This window comes from Pseudonaja textilis, chromosome Z (assembly GCF_049901715.1).
Source record: "Pseudonaja textilis isolate UNSWEBS1 chromosome Z, rPseTex1.2, whole genome shotgun sequence".
Lineage (NCBI taxonomy): Eukaryota > Metazoa > Chordata > Lepidosauria > Squamata > Elapidae > Pseudonaja > Pseudonaja textilis.
In genome coordinates this window covers 120199954-120221513 of record NC_142008.1, presented here as the reverse complement: position 1 = coordinate 120221513, position 21560 = coordinate 120199954, and the positions used below count along the sequence as shown (strand labels likewise).

Below are 21560 nucleotides of genomic sequence, written 5' to 3'. Positions count from 1 at the left end.
CTTTAGCTTAATTTACTTCTACCTTAATTATTTTCCTTAAATGTCTTGTTTAACGTGGAAATTAAAGAGCAAATAAGTGCTACTAGCTCTAAGGTGTAAAATAACTAATTGTAGAAAGAAGATAGGATGGCCATCTCCTCTTTTATGCCATTGAATGACAACATCTCAGCAGCTGAGAGTGTTTAGCCCTGATGGCAGAGGAGAAGAATGAGGAGCAAGTGAGAAATACTTACATTGGAAGCTCTTCCTTGATTTTCTTAGATGGAGCATCATAAAAAGTATATTGGGAATATACATTTAAGATATGAGAAACTATCCCACCAATCAGGAACTTGCCAGGCTGGTACCACTCATGTGGAACAAGAAATGACTCTTTGCTAGAGCACTTCTTGGTGTCTGCTTTAGCTCTTCCATAAGATGGAAGGAGTATTAGTATTGTTAACACAAACATCTGATTCCACATCACTCTAGATGGAGGCAGTTTCCAGGTCATCTGTAACCTGAGAGCTTTACTAGCTTCAGAAAGCTACATCATCCGACAACCGACTCCACAACTGCAGCAAAGAAAAAGGAGTATAACTAAGGACAGCCCAGTTCTGGAAGTACTCCTTAGACTTCAAGCAATGCAAAGATAAGCTAATAATTATTTAAATGAATTGGAGAAATCTACAGGATTGGATGGTATTGGATAAATTCTGCCTTCTTCTTTGTCCTTCCCTAGCTTGGAATTGTGCAAAACAAAGGTTTTATAGTTCCTTGCAATATCACTTATGCATTGGTGTTTTTGATGTTCTCTAGCAGTCCCTTGGGTGAAGTCAATATGGAGAACAAATTAGCTCAGATAATTGCAAGAAGGATAATTACTACTATTGCAAAGTAGGTCTCTTTTGTTTTCCTTAATGTATATTAAAAAAAAAACCACATGGAACTTGATTTAATGATGATGCAATCAGATGAGTGTGCTCAAATGACTCAGATGACCTTTGGAGAAGAAAACTTTAAAAATATTATTTTTCTCATATTCCATTTTGGTTGAATAATTCTGGGGATGGCCTTTGTGTTAGGTTATGTTGGGACAACAAAGACTGCAACACCAACATTCACACCACATTCAAAAGTGATGAATTTTGTTATATTCAGTGCATATAGTAACTTCATAGCAAAGAAAGAAACTATGAAGCTAATGATGGACACATGATAGAGGGCTATCTATATACAAAGTTCATGCAATTTCTGGTCATTCAAACATTCTCTTTTAAATTGGACTGTTGAAAATGTGTCAGATAACCTCATATGTGTCAGTGAATGAATGGTCTCAGCACACTGAACTTTAAAGGAAGTCTGGGAAAACTATGAATTTTGGGATGATTTCAACTCATGTACATTTTGAATTTGAAAAAAAACTCATTAAAATAGAAGAGAGAAATTGAAAGAGAAGCACTGGAGAATGGCTTTGTTGGTTTCAATGCTCTGATCCTGCTATGGCCTTTGGAAAACTGAGGATAAAATTTCTCTTCTACCGCAAGCAATTTTCCTAATCTGCTTCTCTGATCCTCTGGACTCTAAATGTGATTCAGATGTGAAACCACAGCTGAAGTTCTACTTCTGGACTTAATCCTATTGATGGATTTTAGCCATCTTCCTTATCAGCAGGTTTTTAAGTTCCACATGAAACTCACATGCAAATGAAGTCACTGAGCTGTTTCTCCTTTAAATAATCACAAACACACAAAAGAGCATCATAGAGCCAAAGCTCTCATTGCTCTAAAGGAAATTGAGCTATCCTTACTTCCCAATGGATCTTGTCATCCTTCTTCTTTGCTTAGTAGCCGCTCCTCTCTGTGAGTATCTTTCAGATAGACCTGAACAATGAGACAAACCAAACAGAAGCTTGTTTTCTAATTCCTGCTTTGTCATTTGTTTAGATGTCCATTCCACCATCCAACTTGTGGAATATGGGCCAGGAACAGTGAACCCTGGAGGATCCTTTAGATTAACTTGCAAAGTGACGGGGGATTCCATCAAAAATGTATACTGGGTGTGGATCCACCAGGCTACAGGAAAAGGATTGGAATGGATGGGCCAGATAGACTGGTCTGGTGATAACTGGAGGACATACTATGCCTCATCCCTCCAAAGCCGAACAACCTTGACAGCCGATGACTCCCGCAATGAATATTATTTGACCATGAGATCCCTGACAGCTGCAGACTCAGCCACATATTACTGTGCACGAAAGTCACAGTGGGAGAAAGCAAAGGAGGAAATGTGAAAAACCTCTGGGCCTTTGTCTCAATCCATTCATGTGAATGCATGAATGGATTGAGATAATTTAATTCTTTCTCCAGGCTGCTCTTCTCTGCAGAGTGAACAAGCTACTCTTCAAGAAGTAGTACTAGACTTCAGAGTTGTTGCTTGTACTCTGAAGATACATAACTTTGTATTTGCTTTTTCTTTCTTTTCTCTTCCTTTAGTTTTCTTTCTCATAGTTGCAGTGTTTTTGAGGTCTGGCTGCAGTATCATTGTCATAGACAGAGAGTAAGAGATGCAGTGCTCTTCAAGTTGGGCTGATTGTTAGTTCTAAGAGTCTTGTGATTGTTTATCTTCCCATGTGTGGTATGTCCCTGTATGTTTTGGTTTTCAAACGAGGACCATATAGGAATGAATTGGCAGCAATGGAAGAAAGATATCAGTCAATGTGCAGAATTCTATTTCATAAATAGAAATTTAAAACACTATAACATTACCTGTGAGAATAGGATATATTTTGGTTCTTAATAAACACATGCCTTTCTATCTAGATGTCTCTACGTATGTGTGTTTGTTTATATACACACATATATACACATACATTTATAAATACACATACATACATATATATGGTATGTATGTTTTTATCATTAAATGGTTATATTAAACGCTCACATTAAATAAATATTTATGGAGACTACTAACAATTATTGGTATTAACATTATTCTTTTATTTTTATTTACTGGATATCTTGAGGTGGGCTATTGAGCTCATTCTAGTCATTCTGCAAACTCCGGGAGATCAGAAACATCGTCCCAATCCTCAGTTTCATACCTATATAATGAAGGTCTCTTCAGATCATCAGCCTGATGGCTCCTTTCTATCTGTTTTTGCACAAGGGGGCAGCAGTGTCCAACAATCTAACCTTCATTTAACACAAAGGAATGTGGTTTCATCTGTTAGCCTGATGGTTTCCTCTGCTGCTTCCCAATTATCACTCTGTTAAGTACGGTCGTTAGGTCCCATTGAGCTTGGGTGGTGAACAACAGCTCTTTTTTAAGGAGGCAGATTCTGAGACAACAAGCCCAGCTGCAGCAGCCCTTTTTATAGAGCCGGCCGTGGCTAGGCAGCCTATGACAGTCTTTCAAGCTTGCCGCGCTTGGTTTTACCCAATCGCAGCAAGCCCTGTATCAACCAATCAGAGATGTTCATATCGTCCAGTCACGGCCCGGGTTTCATGGACCAATCAGATTTGCAGGTCTGCAAGCCTGCTAGTATGGTACACCCCTCCTCTCTTGGTTCCATCCAAGGGGCGGGGTCACGTAGTCACGCAAGTAGGCGGGTCTTCATACCTGCCTACTTGACTTGCGTGGTTCATAATGTCTTTGGTCATCATCAGGTTCGGGCGGGCTCCGCGTCGCTCTCAAGCCTCTCGATGGAACCTCCTGGAAGGTTGAGCCGGGCCTATAGCTGCGACTCCCGCCTGGTGACTCTGGGTTGGATGAGTCGTTTGCTCTGCAGCTCCCGCCTGGGCTCTCTGGGCTGGTAGAGCTTGTCCGGCTGCTGCTTCCAAGCGAAGTACCCGTCTGCCCCGGTTCTCTGTTGGTTGGTGAGTATTGTTGGTTTGATGTTTGGTCTTTATTTAATGTCTGTGGGGGGTGTTCTGTAGGTGTCAGCTCTTTTTCAGAGTTTGGGGTTTGCCCCCCCCTCTGATTTCTTGGGTAGGGTCTGGAAGAGCCAGCCTAGACCTAAGCTGGTCAATGTGTTGTTTCCAACACCTACCATCGGTAATTTTGAGGCGGTAGGAACACGGGCCGGTGATTTGGGTAATTTTTGCAGGGAGCCATAGTGGGTCCCCTGTAAAGTTTTTGGCAAAGACAGTGTCACCTATTTTGAAGGTGCGGTGCTTGCTGCTGGAACCGAGGGGTTTCTCAGGGGTGTAAGCCGTGTGCAGGCGATCTAAGGGGGAACGGAGTCATCTGCCCATCAGCAATTCTGCTGGGCTCTAGTTTGTTGTGCTGTTTGGTGTGATGTGTTGTAGAAGGAGCATTTTAGCGACTTTTTCGTGGATGTTACCATGCTCCATCCTTTGAAGAGTTTTTTTCGTAAATTGGACTATGCGTTCCACCCTGCCATTCACCGTCGGGAGAGCTGGCGAGGTTAATGCGTGTCGGATGCCACGATCTGCCAAGTATTGTTCAAACGCCAATGCAGTAAACTGGGGGCCATTGTCAGATACTATCACATCTGGCAGACCATGCATGGTGAAAAGTTTATTTAATTTTTTGATGACAGCTTCTGTGGTGGTCGATTTCATTTTGCTTACTTCGAGCCAGTTTGAATAATTATCAACAGTTATTAAGAAGGTATGTCCCTTGGTTGGCCCCACGAAGTCAATTTGGATGCGTGACCATGGGCCTCTGGGTATCTCCCATTCTAAAGGTGGGGCTTTTGGGGGAGCTGAGCGAGTCTCTTGGCATCTGTTACAAGCGGCGACCCAGGTTTCAATTTGTTTGTCCATGCCTGGCCACCAAGCGTAGCTTCTGGCCAGGGCTTTCATTCGTACAATGCCTGGGTGCCCCTCGTGTAGCAATTCTAAAACTTTTTTCTGTAACATTGCCGGTATTATCACCCGGTCTCCCCACAAAGCGCAACCCTTTTGGGAGAAGAGTTCAGTTTGTCGATTTTTAAATGGCTTAAAGAGTTTGTTTTGTTCGTTGTAAGGCCAGCCCCTCTCCACCCAGCTGAGGACTCACGCCAAGCATTTGTCCTTCCTTGTTGCATGTGCAATGTCTTCCGCGGTTACGGGTGGCATGCGTAATGTTTCAATTTGCAAGATTGGTAATGTTGGTGCTGGGTCATCTTGCACATCTGGCAAGGGGGAGCGACTTAAAGCATCAGCGTGCGAGATAGTCTTGCCTGGGCGATGTATTAATTGGTAATTATAAGTGGCAAGAAATTCAGACCATTGTGTCATTCTAGGTGACAGGATGTGTGGAGTGGGTTTGTTACCCGCCAAAATACCAAGCAAGGGTTTATGGTCTGTAATAATCAAAAACGTTTTACCATAAATGTATTTGTGAAATCTTTTTACTGCTGAGATGATGGTGAGGGCTTCTTTGTCCAGCTGGCTGTAGTTTCTCTCCGGCTTGGACAATGTTCTGGAAAAAAATGCAATGGGAGCCTCTGTTCCATTTGGTAGGGTAGGCTTAAAATTGCACCAACACCAAAAGGAGATGTGTCGCAAGTGACAGTCAGTGGTAGGGTTTCGTTGTATTGCATGAGGACTGCGTCTGAAGTCAAGAGGTTTTTTATTTGCTGGAAGGCGTGTTCTGCTCGCCGTCCCCAATTCCAGGAAGCCTTTTTGTCGAGCAGTCTATGTAAGGGTTCTGCGACAGTCACTTTCTGGGGTAGGAAAATGTTATAGAAATTAATAAGTCCAAGGAATGCTTGGAGGTCCGTCTTGTTTTTTGGTCTGGGGGCTTCTTTGATGGCTTTTAGTTTTTTGTCAGTAGGGTGAATTCCCTTTTTGTCAAGGAGGTATCTGAGGAATTCAACCCTCTCCGTGCATAACTGACATTTTTCTTTTTTAACCTTGAGGCCGGAGTCTTTAAATTTTTGGAGGACTGCTCTGAGTCGTTTTTCCAATTGTTTCTTATTAGGGGCTGCTACTAAAACGTCATTGAAATAGGGTACAACTCCCTTAATTCCATGCAGTAGTCTTTCCATTAAACTCTGGAAAACCCCCGGTGTGACACTGACTCCAAATTGGAGTCAGTTGCATTTAAATGCCCCCCTATGAATCACGATAGTTTGAGCCTCAGCGGTTTGAGCATCAACTGGCAGTACTTGGAAGGCTTGTGCCAGGTCGAGCTTTGCAAAGATTCTGCCACCCCAGTGATTGTAGGAGATGTTGGACTACCGGCACAGGGTAGGCAGTTTGCTGCAAAGCCTGGTTGAGGGTGGCCTTGTAGTCTCCACAAATTCTCAGGGAGCCATCTGGCTTGATGGGGGTGACAATTGGTGTTTCCCATCGGGCATGGTTGATGGGTTCTAATACGCCTTGCGCAATGAGCTTATTTAATTGCTCTTTGATTTTCGGTTTGAGTGTAAATGGCACTCGGCGCAGTTTGAGGCGGATGGGAGCGATCTCAGGGCTAATATTAAAGGATATTGGGGACCCCTTGTACTTGCCTAGGGTGTCATCGAAGACCTCCTGGAAGTCTCGTACGAGCATTGCTTCCCAGTCTTCATTATCTGTCTGGTTGATGCCAACCATTTCGATCCCCAGGGGTGCGAACCATTGCAAGTAGAGTAGGCTGGGGCGGTCCTTGTCAACAATTGTGAGTGGTAGGATGCTGGTATGGTTTTTAAAAGAAATCTTGAAGTGTCCTGTACCAGCGACTGGGATGTGGTTCCCTTGATAGTCTCTTAAAATCAGTTTCTGGTCGTTTAGTTCTTCACAGCGTATGGTGGGTATCAGGCGTTTTATGGTCTGCCAAGATACCATAGAGAGGTAGGACCAGAGTCTACTTCCATGGTGCAGGGATGGTTCTCGATGGCGATCTCAACATGAATTTTCCGTGCGTCTATTGGTGAAGCATGGCCGATGATGACTGTTTGGTGTGTTTCTTCCCTTTTTGGTGCATCTGTGAACCTCTTAGTTCGGCTATCCCGGTTCCATCTGTTGTCAATCGGGTGGTCCCGGTTTTTGGTGGGGGTGCCATCTAATTTTCTCGGGCTGTTTCCTCGATGCCGGGGGCTGAAGTCTCTTTTGTTGCGGCATACTTTGGCGATATGCCCTCGTTTCTCGCAATAACGGCAAACAGCGTCCAGGAATTTGCATTCGGAACACGGGTGTTTCCCTCTGCAGCCAGCGCACCAGTACCTCAACTTACGACCGTGCTGGTCTTGCCATTTGCGATCTGATTGGAGTCTGTGGATTTCTTCCTCTTCGCTGTCAGAAGGGGATTCGATGTTGCCATGGTGGGTGGAGGCTGTGAGTTTTTCTGTTGTGGTAGTCATCTCACTGGTCAAATGGCAGTCAGTTGCATTTGAACGCCACATTCATGCCGCTGATTTTTGGTTGGCTTCGGCTGCGGTGGCTTCGGCTAAGGCGTCGGTGAGGCAGATGTCCCCTTTGGCCATTAGTCTGCTTTGAAGTGTCGGGTCTTTCAGGCCGAGGACGACCCGGTCATGCATGGCCTCATCCAGGTTAGTGAATCCGCATAGGCCCCCTAGGTTCCTCAGGTCAGCTACGAACTCACTGATGCTCTCACCCTTGCGCTGGTCTCGTCACGCCGCTGACTTTTGTGTGGCTTCGGTTGTGGTGGCTTCGGCTAAGACGTCGTTGAGGCAGATGTCCCCTTTGGCCATTAGTCTGCTTTGAAGCATCGGGTCTTTCAGGCTGAGGATGACCCGGTTATGCATGGCCTCGTCCAGGTTAGCGAATCCGCATAGGCCCCCTAGGTTCCTCAGGTCAGCTACGAACTCACTGATGCTCTCACCCTTGCGCTGGTCTCGTCACGCCGCTGACTTTTGTGTGGCTTCGGTTGTGGTGGCTTCGGCTAAGACGTCGTTGAGGCAGATGTCACCTTTGGCCATTAGTCTGCTTTGAAGCATCGGGTCTTTCAGGCTGAGGATGACCCGGTTATGCATGGCCTCGTCCAGGTTAGCGAATCCGCACAGCCCCCCTAGGTTCCCCAGGTCGGCTACGAACTCACTGATGCTCTCACCCTTGTGCTGGTCTCTCTGATAGAAATCGTGCCTTTGGATGAGCGTCAGTATGGCTGGGGCGTAGTGGTTCCGGAGGATGGGAGCTAGGGTGTCCCAATCCATCATCTTGACATCTGCGGGCTGTGCTAATGCTTTGGCCATGCATTAAGAAGACTGCTCGCTTCGTGCTGTTGGTAGCGTCTTTTAAGTTATTGGATTCCAAAAACATTTGGAAACGATCAATGTAGGATACCCAGTTAAAAAGAGGAAGCAGCTGCAATCTCACATTACTCTGAGAAGCACAGAGCCGGAGACAGAAGCCTGAAGATGATGAATGAGACTTCATCGAAACGTTGCCTAGATACTTCGAATCTTACGCGGGAGAAAACCCGAACAACCAAAGATCCACATACAAATACCCGCGAGAACCTCAGAAAACAAATATTGCACCTCTACGGGGAGGAAACCCACCATCTGACCAGGACTTATGAAAAACTTGAAGTCCAAAGAGCCTCCATTTTATGTGACCTTGCATTCCTATGCAACTGCCGAGATCAAAATTTAATTCCCACAAGCTTCCAATTGAAATTCCACACCAACACAGCAGCCACCAAACGCATCCTAAAAAGAACAGAACTGGCCCTAATTAGAAATGAACTTCACACAAAAAGGTTTCTCCTAGACCAAATCAACAAAGATCTCCTCACACTCCACCTCAGACTCAGCAACAAGATTCACCCTCTACTTTGGGACAAATCCAAACAACTCGCTGTCTGGAGAGCCGAAACATAGACCACCCTCAAGACAGACACACACACCAACAAACTCAGGAAACTACAACAACGCCAGAAACCAACTCCTCCCCCCACAGCCACACATGAAACAAACAGTGCACAACATCTCAGACAAGATCCTCACTGAAGCTGAAACCAAGGTCCTTTCAAAAGGATTCAACTTTGCTGTCGCTCCCAAACACATCCCCACAGAAACCATCATATGCGGAGTTGAAACCAGCCTGACCAGAACCAACCCTGATGATGCTAACAAAATCAGACTTGAAATCACCAACATCCTCTGCACTAGCAAACCACCCAAAAGCAACTTATCCAAAGAAGAACAAACTGCACTACTTAACCTGAAAGAAGACACCAGCATAATAATCCTACCAGCAGACAAGGGCAATGCGACAGTGGTTATGAACACATCTGACTACCAAACCAAGTTAACCAACCTACTCCAAGACCCCACATACAAACCCCTAAAGACAGACCCACCACCTACCTAGAAAAAACTACCAAATCCAAAATAAAAGCCTCCCCCATCAGTGAAGAAATCCAGCAAGGAATCATACCCAGAGAAAAATCATCCAGATGCCCCAAGCTTTATGGTCTCCCAAAATACACAAAAAGGAACCCCACTCAGACCAATAGTCAGCTCCATAGGCTCACCTCTACAAAACCTGGCCAAATTTCTTGCCAAACAACTACAACCCTATGCAGAATCCATCAACTCACACATAAGAAACTCATTCCAGTTCATCGAGATCATAAAGAAACAAAACTTACAACCTAGCGACCTACTAGTAAGCTTCGATGTCATATCCCTCTTCACCCAAGTGCCAATAAAAGAAGCCTTGACAGCCATCCAAAACAAACACAACCCCCCCAAGCACATTCTAGATCTAACCAACCACTGCCTATCCAATACATACTTCACCTACAATGGACAAAAATACAAACAAATAGAAGGAGCACCCATGGGATCACCCCTCTCACCTGTCATCACAAACCTCTACATGGAACACTTTGAAACACAAGCTCTAGAAAAATACGACCACAAACCCAAACTCTGGCTCAGATACATAGATGACACCTTCATAATCTGGCCACACGGGAAAGAAAAACTGAACAACTTCCTCACATACCTCAACAGCCTACACCCCAAAATACAATTCACCATGGAAACAGAAGCCAACAATCAACTTCCCTTCCTAGATGTCTTGGTATACAAAAGATCCAATGGCTCCCTAGGACACACCATCTACCAGAAGAAAACACATACTAACCGCTATCTACATGCACTCTCACACCACCACCCAGCACAGATCAATTCCGTAGCCAAGACACTCATCTCCAGAACAAAATGCTTAGCCGATGAACAACACCAAAAAACCAAACTACACACTCTCACCAACGTACTTACAGCCAATGGATTCCAAAGAAAGAAGATTACCCACCTAATCCAAAAAGAAACCCCAACCAAAATCCAAGACAGAGAACAAGAAAACAGCAAAGCCCTCCTCCCATATATAAAAGGCACTACAGACAAAATTAGCAAGATCCTCCAAAAACACAACATCAAAACAGCATTCTGCACAAACAGAAAAATATCCACCATCCTAAGAAACCCCAAAGACAAAATCGAATTAGAAAACCAAGGAGTATACGAAATCCCCTGCACTGCCTGCCCTACCACATACATTGGACAAACTAACAGAAGAATAAGTGCACGCATTGAAGAACATAAGAACTCAATCAAAAAAGAAGAAACGACCTCTTCCCTGGTCCAACACCTCAAAGCCACAGGACATGAAGTTGATTTTAAAAATACCAGAACTATCGCCAAAACCGAACACTTCAACAGCAGAATAATCAGAGAAGCCATAGAGATAGAAAAACGCCCACACAGCATGAACAAACGAGATGACACCTCCCGCCTTCCAGCCATTTGGAAACCCGCCCTCATGAACAGACGAGTACCTAACATGAAGAAGGACACCAGACTCACACCCATGAGAGCCACACAAGAGGCCACCACCACACTGCCATGTAGAAAACAGACTCCCACCCATTCAGAAAATGAGACACGACCATGGACCAGAAGCTGCACTGCAGCTGCATCACTACCCACTTCAAACCCCTCTGAGCCATACATGAAGCAAACCGACACCCACTATGAAGATGCAGCAGGACCACGAACTAGAAGCCAAACAGCAAGATCACAACTCACCAGCTCAAATCCCCCAGCAACTAAGACTAACCTGAGCACAACCAAGCCCCCACCTGAACAGAACACGCCTCCAACCAATCAGAACATGGCTAACCCCCAACCAATCAGAACACAGCCAAACCCCCTACCAATGAGAACACACCCCCACCCAATCAGAACACAGCCAAGCCCCCACCCAATCAAGTCCCACCCCACTGGCAGTTAAAAAAGAGGAAGCAGCTGCAATCTCACATTACTCTGAGAAGCACAGAGCCGGAGACAGAAGCCTGAAGATGATGAATGAGACTTCATCGAAACGTTGCCTAGATACTTCGAATCTTACGCGGGAGAAAACCCGAACAACCAAAGATCCATATATATATATATATATATATATATATATATATATATATATATATATATATATATATATATATATATATATATTATATATATATTATTCAGCTTTGTTTGGGATATTTTCCCACGTCATTATAATTGTGCTTTTAAAGTTGTAGCAATGTTTCGGCAGAGTCTCATCTGCCATCATCAGGCTTAAAAGCACAACTATAATGACATGGGAAAATACCTGAACAAAGCTCAATACCGTACATGTAAGTACCCATGAAAACTTAAGAAAACAAATATAAATGCACTCACAAACAAAAAAATCTCCACACCACAAGCCAGGCAAACACCTGGGCACAGACAGATCCCCCCTGATACCTCCAGCTCAAACACACCCCAACCAGGCACCCAGATGAAACCTAGCTTCCTAACTAATGATAGCCGTCCATTTATCTGGAGCCAAGCTGCAGTAATGGCCTCCAATAAAGTAACACAATGTTGCCAGCCAATCAAGATACAAAAAGAGCCAAAAAACAGACAGGAGATATTAGAAACACCAATCAAGCAGAACACAGCAAACTCCAAGACCAATAAACACAGACCAAGACTCCCAACCAATCAGGGTGAAGAAAAAAAACATTCTGGCACAGCAATAGGCTGCCCCAAATTTAAATCTGAAACCACTATAAAAGCCTGACTCACAGATGAACACTATACAGAAGCCTGATGATGGCAGATGAGATTCTGCTGAAACGTCGCTACAATTTTAAAAGCACAACTGCTATGACATGGGAAAACACCCGAGCAAAGCCGAATGCCATACATGTAAGTACCTGTGAAAACTTACGAATATATGTATGTATGTATGTATATATATATATATATATATATATATATATGTGGATCTTTGGTTGTTCGGGTTTTCTCCGCGTAAGATTCAAGTATCTAGGCAACGTTTCGATGAAGTCTCATTCATCATCTTCAGGCTTCTGTCTCCGGCTCTGTGCTTCTCAGAGTAATGGAGATTGCAGCTGCTTCCTTCTTTTAACTGCCAGTGGGGGTGGGACTTGATTGGGTGGGGGCTTGGCTGTGTTCTGATTGGGTGGGGTTGTGTTCTCATTGGTAGGGGGTTTGGCTATGTTCTGATTGGTTGGGGGGTTGGTCGTGTTCTGATTGGTTGGAGGCGTGTTCTGTTCAGGTGGGGGCTTGGTTGTGCTCAGGTTAGTCTTAGTTGCTGGGGGATTTGAGCTGGAGAGTTGTGATCTGGCTGTTTGGCTTCTAGTTCGTGGTCCTGCTGCATCTTCATAGTGGGTGTCGGTTTGCTTCATGTATGGCTCAGAGGGGTTTGAAGTGGGTAGTGATGTAGCTGCAGTGCAGCTTCTGGTCCATGGTCGTTTCTCATTTTCTGAATGGGTGGGAGTCTGTTTTCTACATGGAAGTGTGGTGGTGGCATCTTGTGTGGCTCTTATGGGTGTGGGTCCGGTGTCCTTCTTCATGTTAGGTATTCGTCTGTTCATGAGGGCGGGTTTCCAAATGGCTGGAAGGCGGGAGGTGTCATCTCGTTTGTTCATGCTGTGTGGGCGTTTTTCTATCTCTATGGCTTCTCTGATTATTCTGCTGTTGAAGTGTTCGGTTTTGGCGATAATTCTGGTATTTTTAAAATCAATTTCATGTCCTGTGGCTTTGAGGTGTTGGACCAGGGAGGAGGTCGTTTCTTCTTTTTGATTGAGTTCTTATGTTCTTCAATGCGTGCACTTATTCTTCTGTTAGTTTGTCCAATGTATGTGGTAGGGCAGGCTGTGCAGGGGATTTCGTATACTCCTTGGTTTTCTAATTCGTTGTCTTTGGGGTTTCTTAGGATGGTGGATATTTTTCTGTTTGTGCAGAATGCTGTTTTGATGTTGTGTTTTTGGAGGATCTTGCTAATTTTGTCTGTAGTGCCTTTTATATATGGGAGGAGGGCTTTGCCGTTTTCTTGTTCTCTGTCTTGGATTTTGGTTGGGGTTTCTTTTTGGATTAGGTGGGTAATCTTCTTTCTTTGGAATCCATTGGCTGTAAGTACGTTGGTGAGAGTGTGTAGTTCGGTTTTTTGGTGTTGTTCATCGGCTAAGCATTTTGTTCTGGAGATGAGTGTCTTGGCTACGGAATTGATCTGTGCTGGGTGGTGGTGTGAGAGTGCATGTAGATAGCGGTTAGTATGTGTTTTCTTCTGGTAGATGGTGTGTCCTAGGGAGCCATTGGATCTTTTGTATACCAAGACATCTAGGAAGGGAAGTTGATTGTTGGCTTCTGTTTCCATGGTGAATTGTATTTTGGGGTGTAGGCTGTTGAGGTATGTGAGGAAGTTGTTCAGTTTTTCTTTCCCGTGTGGCCAGATTATGAAGGTGTCATCTACGTATCTGAGCCAGAGTTTGGGTTTGTGGTTGTATTTTTCTAGAGCTTGTGTTTCAAAATGTTCCATGTAGAGGTTTGCGATGACAGGTGAGAGGGGTGATCCCATGGGTGCTCCTTCTATTTGTTTGTATTTTTGTCCATTGTAGGTGAAGTATGTATTGGATAGGCAGTGGTTGGTCAAAGCCCTCCTCCCATATATAAAAGGCACTACAGACAAAATTAGCAAGATCCTCCAAAAACACAACATCAAAACAGCATTCTGCACAAACAGAAAAATATCCACCATCCTAAGAAACCCCAAAGACAACGAATTAGAAAACCAAGGAGTATACGAAATCCCCTGCACAGCCTGCCCTACCACATACATTGGACAAACTAACAGAAGAATAAGTGCACGCATTGAAGAACATAAGAACTCAATCAAAAAAGAAGAAACGACCTCCTCCCTGGTCCAACACCTCAAAGCCACAGGACATGAAATTGATTTTAAAAATACCAGAATTATCGCCAAAACCGAACACTTCAACAGCAGAATAATCAGAGAAGCCATAGAGATAGAAAAACGCCCACACAGCATGAACAAACGAGATGACACCTCCCGCCTTCCAGCCATTTGGAAACCCGCCCTCATGAACAGACGAATACCTAACATGAAGAAGGACACCGGACCCACACCCATAAGAGCCACACAAGATGCCACCACCACACTTCCATGTAGAAAACAGACTCCCACCCATTCAGAAAATGAGAAACGACCATGGACCAGAAGCTGCACTGCAGCTACATCACTACCCACTTCAAACCCCTCTGAGCCATACATGAAGCAAACCGACACCCACTATGAAGATGCAGCAGGACCACGAACTTGAAGCCAAACAGCCAGATCACAACTCTCCAGCTCAAATCCCCAGCAACTAAGACTAACCTGAGCACAACCAAGCCCCCACCTGAACAGAACACGCCTCCAACCAATCAGAACACGACCAACCCCCAACCAATCAGAACATAGCCAAACCCCTACCAATGAGAACACAACCCCACCCAATCAGAACACAGCCAAGCCCCCACCCAATCAAGTCCCACCCCACTGGCAGTTAAAAGAAGGAAGCAGCTGCAATCTCCATTACTCTGAGAAGCACAGAGCCGGAGACAGAAGCCTGAAGATGATGAATGAGACTTCATCGAAACGTTGCCTAGATACTTCGAATCTTACGCGGGAGAAAACCCGAACAACCAAAGATCCACATATAAATACCCGCGAGAACCTCAGAAAACATATATATATATATATATATATATATATATGTGTGTGTGTGTGTGTGTGTGTGTGTGTGTGTGTGTGTGTGTGTGTGTGTGTGTTTGTTTGTGTGTGTGTATGTACATATACATATACCTATACATATATGTTCTTACCTACATAATGAAGGTCTCTTCAGACCCTGAGCCTCATGGCTTCCTTCGATCTGCTTTTGCAGAAGTGGGCAGCAGGGTCCAACAAACTGACATTCCCACCTTAATACAAATAAAAGTATGGTTTCATATATTAGCCAGATGATTTCCTCTGCTCCTTCAGGATTATCATTCAATAGGTCTCTGGAGACCATCCTTCCACAAGAGAGTTTCTGTAATGCCTCTCTCTCACTCTCTCTCTAGCTCTGAGATTAAAAAAAATACAACCATTTTCTTCCTTTTTCAATTGCAGGCCAAGCTTGATATGTTTGAAATAGTATTTTCTTTTTGGTTCACTGCCTGCCCTCTTTGTTCATTCATAACTGTGGTTGGGGGTGATAGAAACATGTAAATATTTTGATGGAACAAACCAAGTAGGTATATATTGGTCCATTCTTACATTGTTTTTTTTTTAATTTTATTTGGATTTTCACAAAAAAACCATAATGCAAATAAAACATCTTTTTTTGAAAATAGCATGGTCCTGAGTTATCACTTCTTCATACAGACACAAACTCAATTTCATGCTCATCTTTATGTTCTTTTCCATATCTTATTACTGTTTTACATTTTCTACATAATTTTCCCCCTTCTTTGATTTTCTCAACTTTATTTTTAATTATCTCATATCTCAATTCAAATCATTGTATTTGTTCTTTTGTCTTTCCTGTTTCAAATTCATATTATCTTTTCTCATTAAACAAATTTTCCCCTGTAGTTACTAATTGGAGTATGACACCTTTATGTCTTGTAATTTTATCCATTCAACTTTTATTTAAGCTTCAATTTATACCTTTAAGATTATAACATTCAATATAATACATAACTTCCCATCGAATTCTGCTTGGTACATTCTTAAAATACATACTGTATTCTTAAAAAAATTATATATATATGTAAATAAAGCACTCAATCCATTCCAATTCAATTCTATCATTAATATTCATTAAAATCTTAATATCTTTAACATTTCTTTTCAACTGAATATCATACTTCTTTGTGAACACTTATAAACTTTCCATAATTAATTCTTTTTTTCCCATATTTCTCTTCACTTATATTTTTATAAATCATTAATAATAATTAAAATGTTCCCATTCTTTCCTAATGTAATTCTCCCATTCACTTTAATTCATTTATTTATTAACAAACTTTCCACTACATTACAATGAATATTTTATCCATCATTTTAGTCATATTTTCTGAAATTATTTTTATTTGTAATATAACAATACTTTCTTATGTACCTTTGCAGAATCCCTTTTACAATTAAATTTTCACCCACTATCTCTAAACAAATTTATACTTTCAATCCTTATACCTTTTTGCTGTTTCTCTATATCTTGTTTCTGTCTTTTATCACTTCTTTTCCTTTCCTTCTTCCCCCTCTTCTTCTCCCTCCCCTTTTTACCCCCTCGTCTCTCTACTTCTAATTCTCTCTTCTGTAATGCCCTCTTCTGTTGCTTTCTAATATTATACTTATCTTTCAAACTATTCTTCTTTTTTTGGTTGTTTTTTCTAGTCTTAAACCTTTCACTCTCTTTCCCCCCTTTCTGTTTTTTTCCTTCACATAAAATTACTCGATCATTAAGAGATGCTTTCTCTTTGTCCCATCTTCTTGTTCTGCAAGTGTTTCTTGTTCTTTCTCATAGTTCCAGATCTCCATTTCTAAGAATTGAAATATGAAGCCAGAAGAACCTCTCCCTTCTTGCGCATCTTCTTTCTGTTTTTTAAGTTCCATTTTCAGTTCTTCTAAGAGTGATGCCATTTTAAACACTTTTAAACAACCACCTGATTGATTTTAATCATTTAAATGTAAAAACCAAAAATCACCAAGTAATCCAAATAATCCAAGGCTGTTTCTTCTTACTTCTTTTTTCCACTTTCTCTTCCTGGGGTTCTATTATTTTGTTGCCAAGTTTCAGTTAAAATGTATCTTTTTAGGAATCTTGTTTAGATTTCACTATAAATTCCTTTTAGTTCCAGACAATCTCCTCCATTTTTCCAGATCCTGCCCTTTTATACTTTTTTTCTCCTTTCCTGCTTTTAAAAGCTTTTAAGTATCCAGAAATCTTTATTATCCCTTTGACGTTTTATTTTCAGCTTAAATGCCTATTAATGTCAAAGTGGATTTTTTTTTCAATTTCTTGCTTAAGTCTCTTAGCTGTCAATATGAGGAAGGGAAGAAAAAAAAAAACAAATCCTTTCCCTTCTCTCTCTCCTTCACTGTTTCAGAATCTTCTTTGGGAACAAAGTTATTTTTTATAGTTTAAATTCCATACCTTATGTGGTTGCTTTTTCAGTTTAACCCAGTCAACCAAAACTTTCTTTTCTTGTCTTCCTCCCACATTCTTTTCCAGTCAAGTTCCTCCCACATTCTTTTCCAGTCAAGTTCTTCTTTGAGGTGGCCATATCTGACCACCTCTGCAACTGCTTTCGGGAAAGGGAAGTAATGGCCAGCTGGGGAGGAGAGATGCAGCCCTCCTCAACCCTGCTGGCAGTCTCTCCCCTCTCCACCACCTCTACGGGGTGGCTTAGCCCCGAAACCAGCCAGCTTGGGGCACTCCGGTGGCAAGCACGGATTGAAACCACACACAATCGCAGATTTCGGTCCATCGCCAAAGGAACTCAAACTCGAAGTCCCCATTCTTACATTGTTTTGAGGATGGGATGGGGCAGGAAGTATCAGGAATAGAAGGGAATTGCAAGGGAATCAGAAGGGAATTGGAAGGAAAGAAAAAATGTAGTGGATGCAATGGAAACAACAACAAACACAAAATGGTTATCAGTCATCATTTTGTGCTAGACAGGCTATGGAGGTGGGTTTTGGAGGGCTATTTAGCATGCTTAATTCTTTCCTTGGTGACTGATTCCAGATATTTTTGATTTGCTTTTTAGTGGGCACATATTACACCAACTGTGTGGACTACGTTTAGTTTGGTTTAGTTTAGTTTACTTTATTGTCATTGCATCTCATACAATGAAATCATACACTATCTTCAGTGCACATCATGACCATGACCATAAAAATAAACACAAACACACATCCTTCACCCTCCACACATTGAACCAAATGTATGCAATGGTTTCTGATTATTGTCCAAGGGTAATGGAATAACAGAATTGGAAGGGATTTTGGATTCCCACCCTTTGCTTAGGCACAAAATGGTTATCTTCTACTGTTGAAGCATTTACAACTTCTGGAGGCAAGTATTCCAGTGATTAATTTCCTGTCAGAAAATTTCTCTTTAGTTCTAAGTCCTTTCTCTCCTTCATTAGTTTCCAATCATTGCTTCTTGTCCTGCCCTCAGGTGTTCCCTCTTCTTTGTGGCAGCCCCTGAAATATTGGAACATTGTTATCATGTCACCCCTAGTCTTCTTTCCATCAAACTAGATATACCCAGTCCCATCCAATTTAAGGTGATGCTTTCAACCTAAGAAATTGGTGACCTTAATTAATTCATCTGTCCCCTGGATTTGGCTTGACTCCCTTGATGATGTCAAGAAAAGTAATTAGTTGTCTCATATTTTGATGGGGCCTGAGGCCTGAAGACATTCCTTTACTTCATGGGAATGGCCCACTGGAATAGTCTCCCATAAAAAATATATATATTTCATTTCGACACTGATTACCATCTGAAAACTTCAGAAAATTGAAGAGCATGTTGAATTTTCAACATACAATTTTTCTTCTGACAATATCAACCTCTTGCTTTACATGTTTCTTAAGGATTAAAATAAATATAATTTAACCGATGTTGGGACATTTTCAATCATGTCTACAATGGAAGATGAAGGCACTCTAAAAGATCAAAGCAGTATGTGTCTCTTTTATCCTGAGTGTTATGCAAATTGAGTGACAGCTTCCTGTTTAATGGAATCATATCTTCCCACTCTTCTTCTGCATGAAAAAACTCAAAGGTTGAGTGCTTGTCTGAATGTTTTCCCATCAATAAGAATCCTACAACCTTTTGAACAAGCAATAATGGAACTCTGGCTGAAACTAATGTTTTTATTAGTTGTCCTCACAGGTATTATTTTAACCTCCAAAGACAGTGGTTATTCCTCAGTTTCTTGTGTATAGCTCCAAGAAATCTTATTAAATAAACTTTCTTCCTAGGTGTCCAATCTGAGGTCCAATTGGTGGAATCTGGAGGGGATGTAAGAAGACCTGGAGAGTCCCTCCATCTCTCCTGCCAGACCTCAGGCTTCACCTTCAGTAGCTACTGGATGAGCTGGATGAGACAGGCTCCAGGGAAAGGACTGGAATATGTGGCAAGGATACGCTATGATGCTGCATATATTTACTACTCAGACAAAGTCAAGGGGCGCTTCACCATCTCCAGGGAAAATGCCAAAAGCCAGCTGTATCTGCAAATGAACAGTCTTAAACCAGAGGATATGGCAGTCTATTACTGTGTGAGAGACACAGTGAGAGGAAGTCTATGTAAAGCCAAGCAAAAACCACCCATTTCAAATAACAGTTCTGCACAGTTATTGTCTAATAAAAAACAACTTTATTCATACTGATTCTTCCTTCAGGTCTTCATTCTACACATCAACCTTCATTCATTCAATCTATAGGTACAAGCCTGTGTTTTTTATTTTTTATTTTATTTTTTATTTGAATACTCCCTTCATGTCATCATTCGGCACTTCAGCCTCTTCATTTAGTTTATAGGAACTAGTCTCTTTTTCTATTTTTATATAAGGAGCTCCCCACCCCAATTTCATACTCAATCCAAGTTTATATTTACTCAATCTACTCTTTCCTGATTCTCTCTCTCTCTGCTTCATTCCATCACCCATATTTATTAGCCCTTAATTTAGAAGAGAAGAGAAGAGAAGAGAAGAGAAGAGAAGAGAAGAGAAGAGAAGAGAAGAGAAGAGAAGAGAAGATAGAATAACAGAGTTGGATGGGATCTTGCAGGTCTTCTAGTCCAATTTATTGATGATATCATAAATTTATCTAAATCAGGACAAAGAGTTGGTGATGTAGATGAGAAAAGCACAATCAGAGCTCAAGTTCTGAACTGGGATAGTTTGATTGACTTAACCTACTTTGCTTATAAACTGGTTTTGTCTTCCCCATGAAACCAAGATGTAAATGAGGTCACTGAGCTGCTTCTCCTTTAAATAATCACAAACACACAAAGGAGAATCATAAATCGAAAGGTGTCATTGGTCTAAAGAAAGGGAGGTCTTCCTTACTCCCCAATGGATCTTGCCATTCTTCTTCTTTGCTTAGAAGCAGCTCCTCTGTGTGAGCAACTTCCATGTAGACCTGAACAATGAGATAAAATAAAAGCTATTTACTAATAGCTTTTATGAGGTCAGCAAGAGTGTGAAGTGGTAGGAATGGAACAAATCTGATCAATCATTATACTGAATTGTCCTTCACTGACAGCAGTTCCATCAAAGCTGAACTACACATTACAGCAGAAAACATGAGCATCTGCTAGTTCTAAAGAAACAAGTGCTTATAATGTATATTTTACATCATTATCAATTAATGGATATATTAAATATTTTTATAATGAAACCTTATGGAGACTGATTGTGGGTAAATATATTGTATTTTTTTTTTTATTTACTTTTTGCGGTGGGGCTATTGAGCTTATTCTATTCAGTCTAGAAATTCTGGACAATTCCAAGAGAAATGAAACATTATCCCAATCTCCGTTATCTTACATATATAATGAAGGTATCTTCAGACCCCAAACCTGATGGCTCTCTTTTACCTGCTTTGCACAAGAGGGCAGCAATATCTAACAAAATGAAAATCTCCACTTAACAAAGTGAAAGTGTGGTTTCATTAATTACCCTGATGATTTCCTCTTCTGCGTCCCAACTAATCACACAATAGATCTCTGGAGACCTTTCTTTCCCAAGAAACATTCTCATAATTCTTTTTATAGCTCTGAAATAAAATAGTTTCCCTTTCTTCATTTTTCATTTGCAGACCAAGCTTGACATGTTTGAAACAGTTCCTCTCTCTCTCTCTCTCTCTCTCTCTCTCTCTCTCTCTCTCTCTCTCTCTCTCTCTCTCTCTCCTCATTGCCTGCCCTCTTTATTTATTCATAACTACAGATGGGGATGATAGAAACATGAACAAATTTTATTTTATGGAACAAACCTAGAAGTGTATTGGTGAATCATCACACAGAGACTGTCAGTACTGAGGAAGAGAAGGGAATTGGAAAGGAATTGGAAGGGCATTGGAAGAGAAATGAAAGAAAAGGGGAAATGTTGAGCAAGCAGTGGAAACAGCAATAAACACAAAATATTTATCAACCATCACATTGGGCTTGACAGACATTAAATAGTTATCATTGAATTCTGCTGGACAGTCTTGACAGTCTTAGCTTAACTTTTTCCTTGATGTCTAACTGCAGATAATCATGATGTGTTTCCA

The 21560-nt window shown here is 41.8% G+C and overlaps 1 protein-coding gene across 1 annotated transcript in view; it reads right to left on the bottom strand.

The window, feature by feature from the left end:
- The window catches only part of LOC148124341 (vomeronasal type-2 receptor 26-like), a 12015-nt gene extending 11552 nt beyond the window's left edge, over window positions 1-463 (bottom strand). The window contains exon 1 of the mRNA XM_087917276.1: window positions 234-463. Coding sequence (XP_087773402.1) covers window positions 234-463 — 230 coding nt within the window. The remainder of the gene's footprint in view (window positions 1-233) is intronic.
- Window positions 464-21560: the final 21097 nt, after the last annotated feature.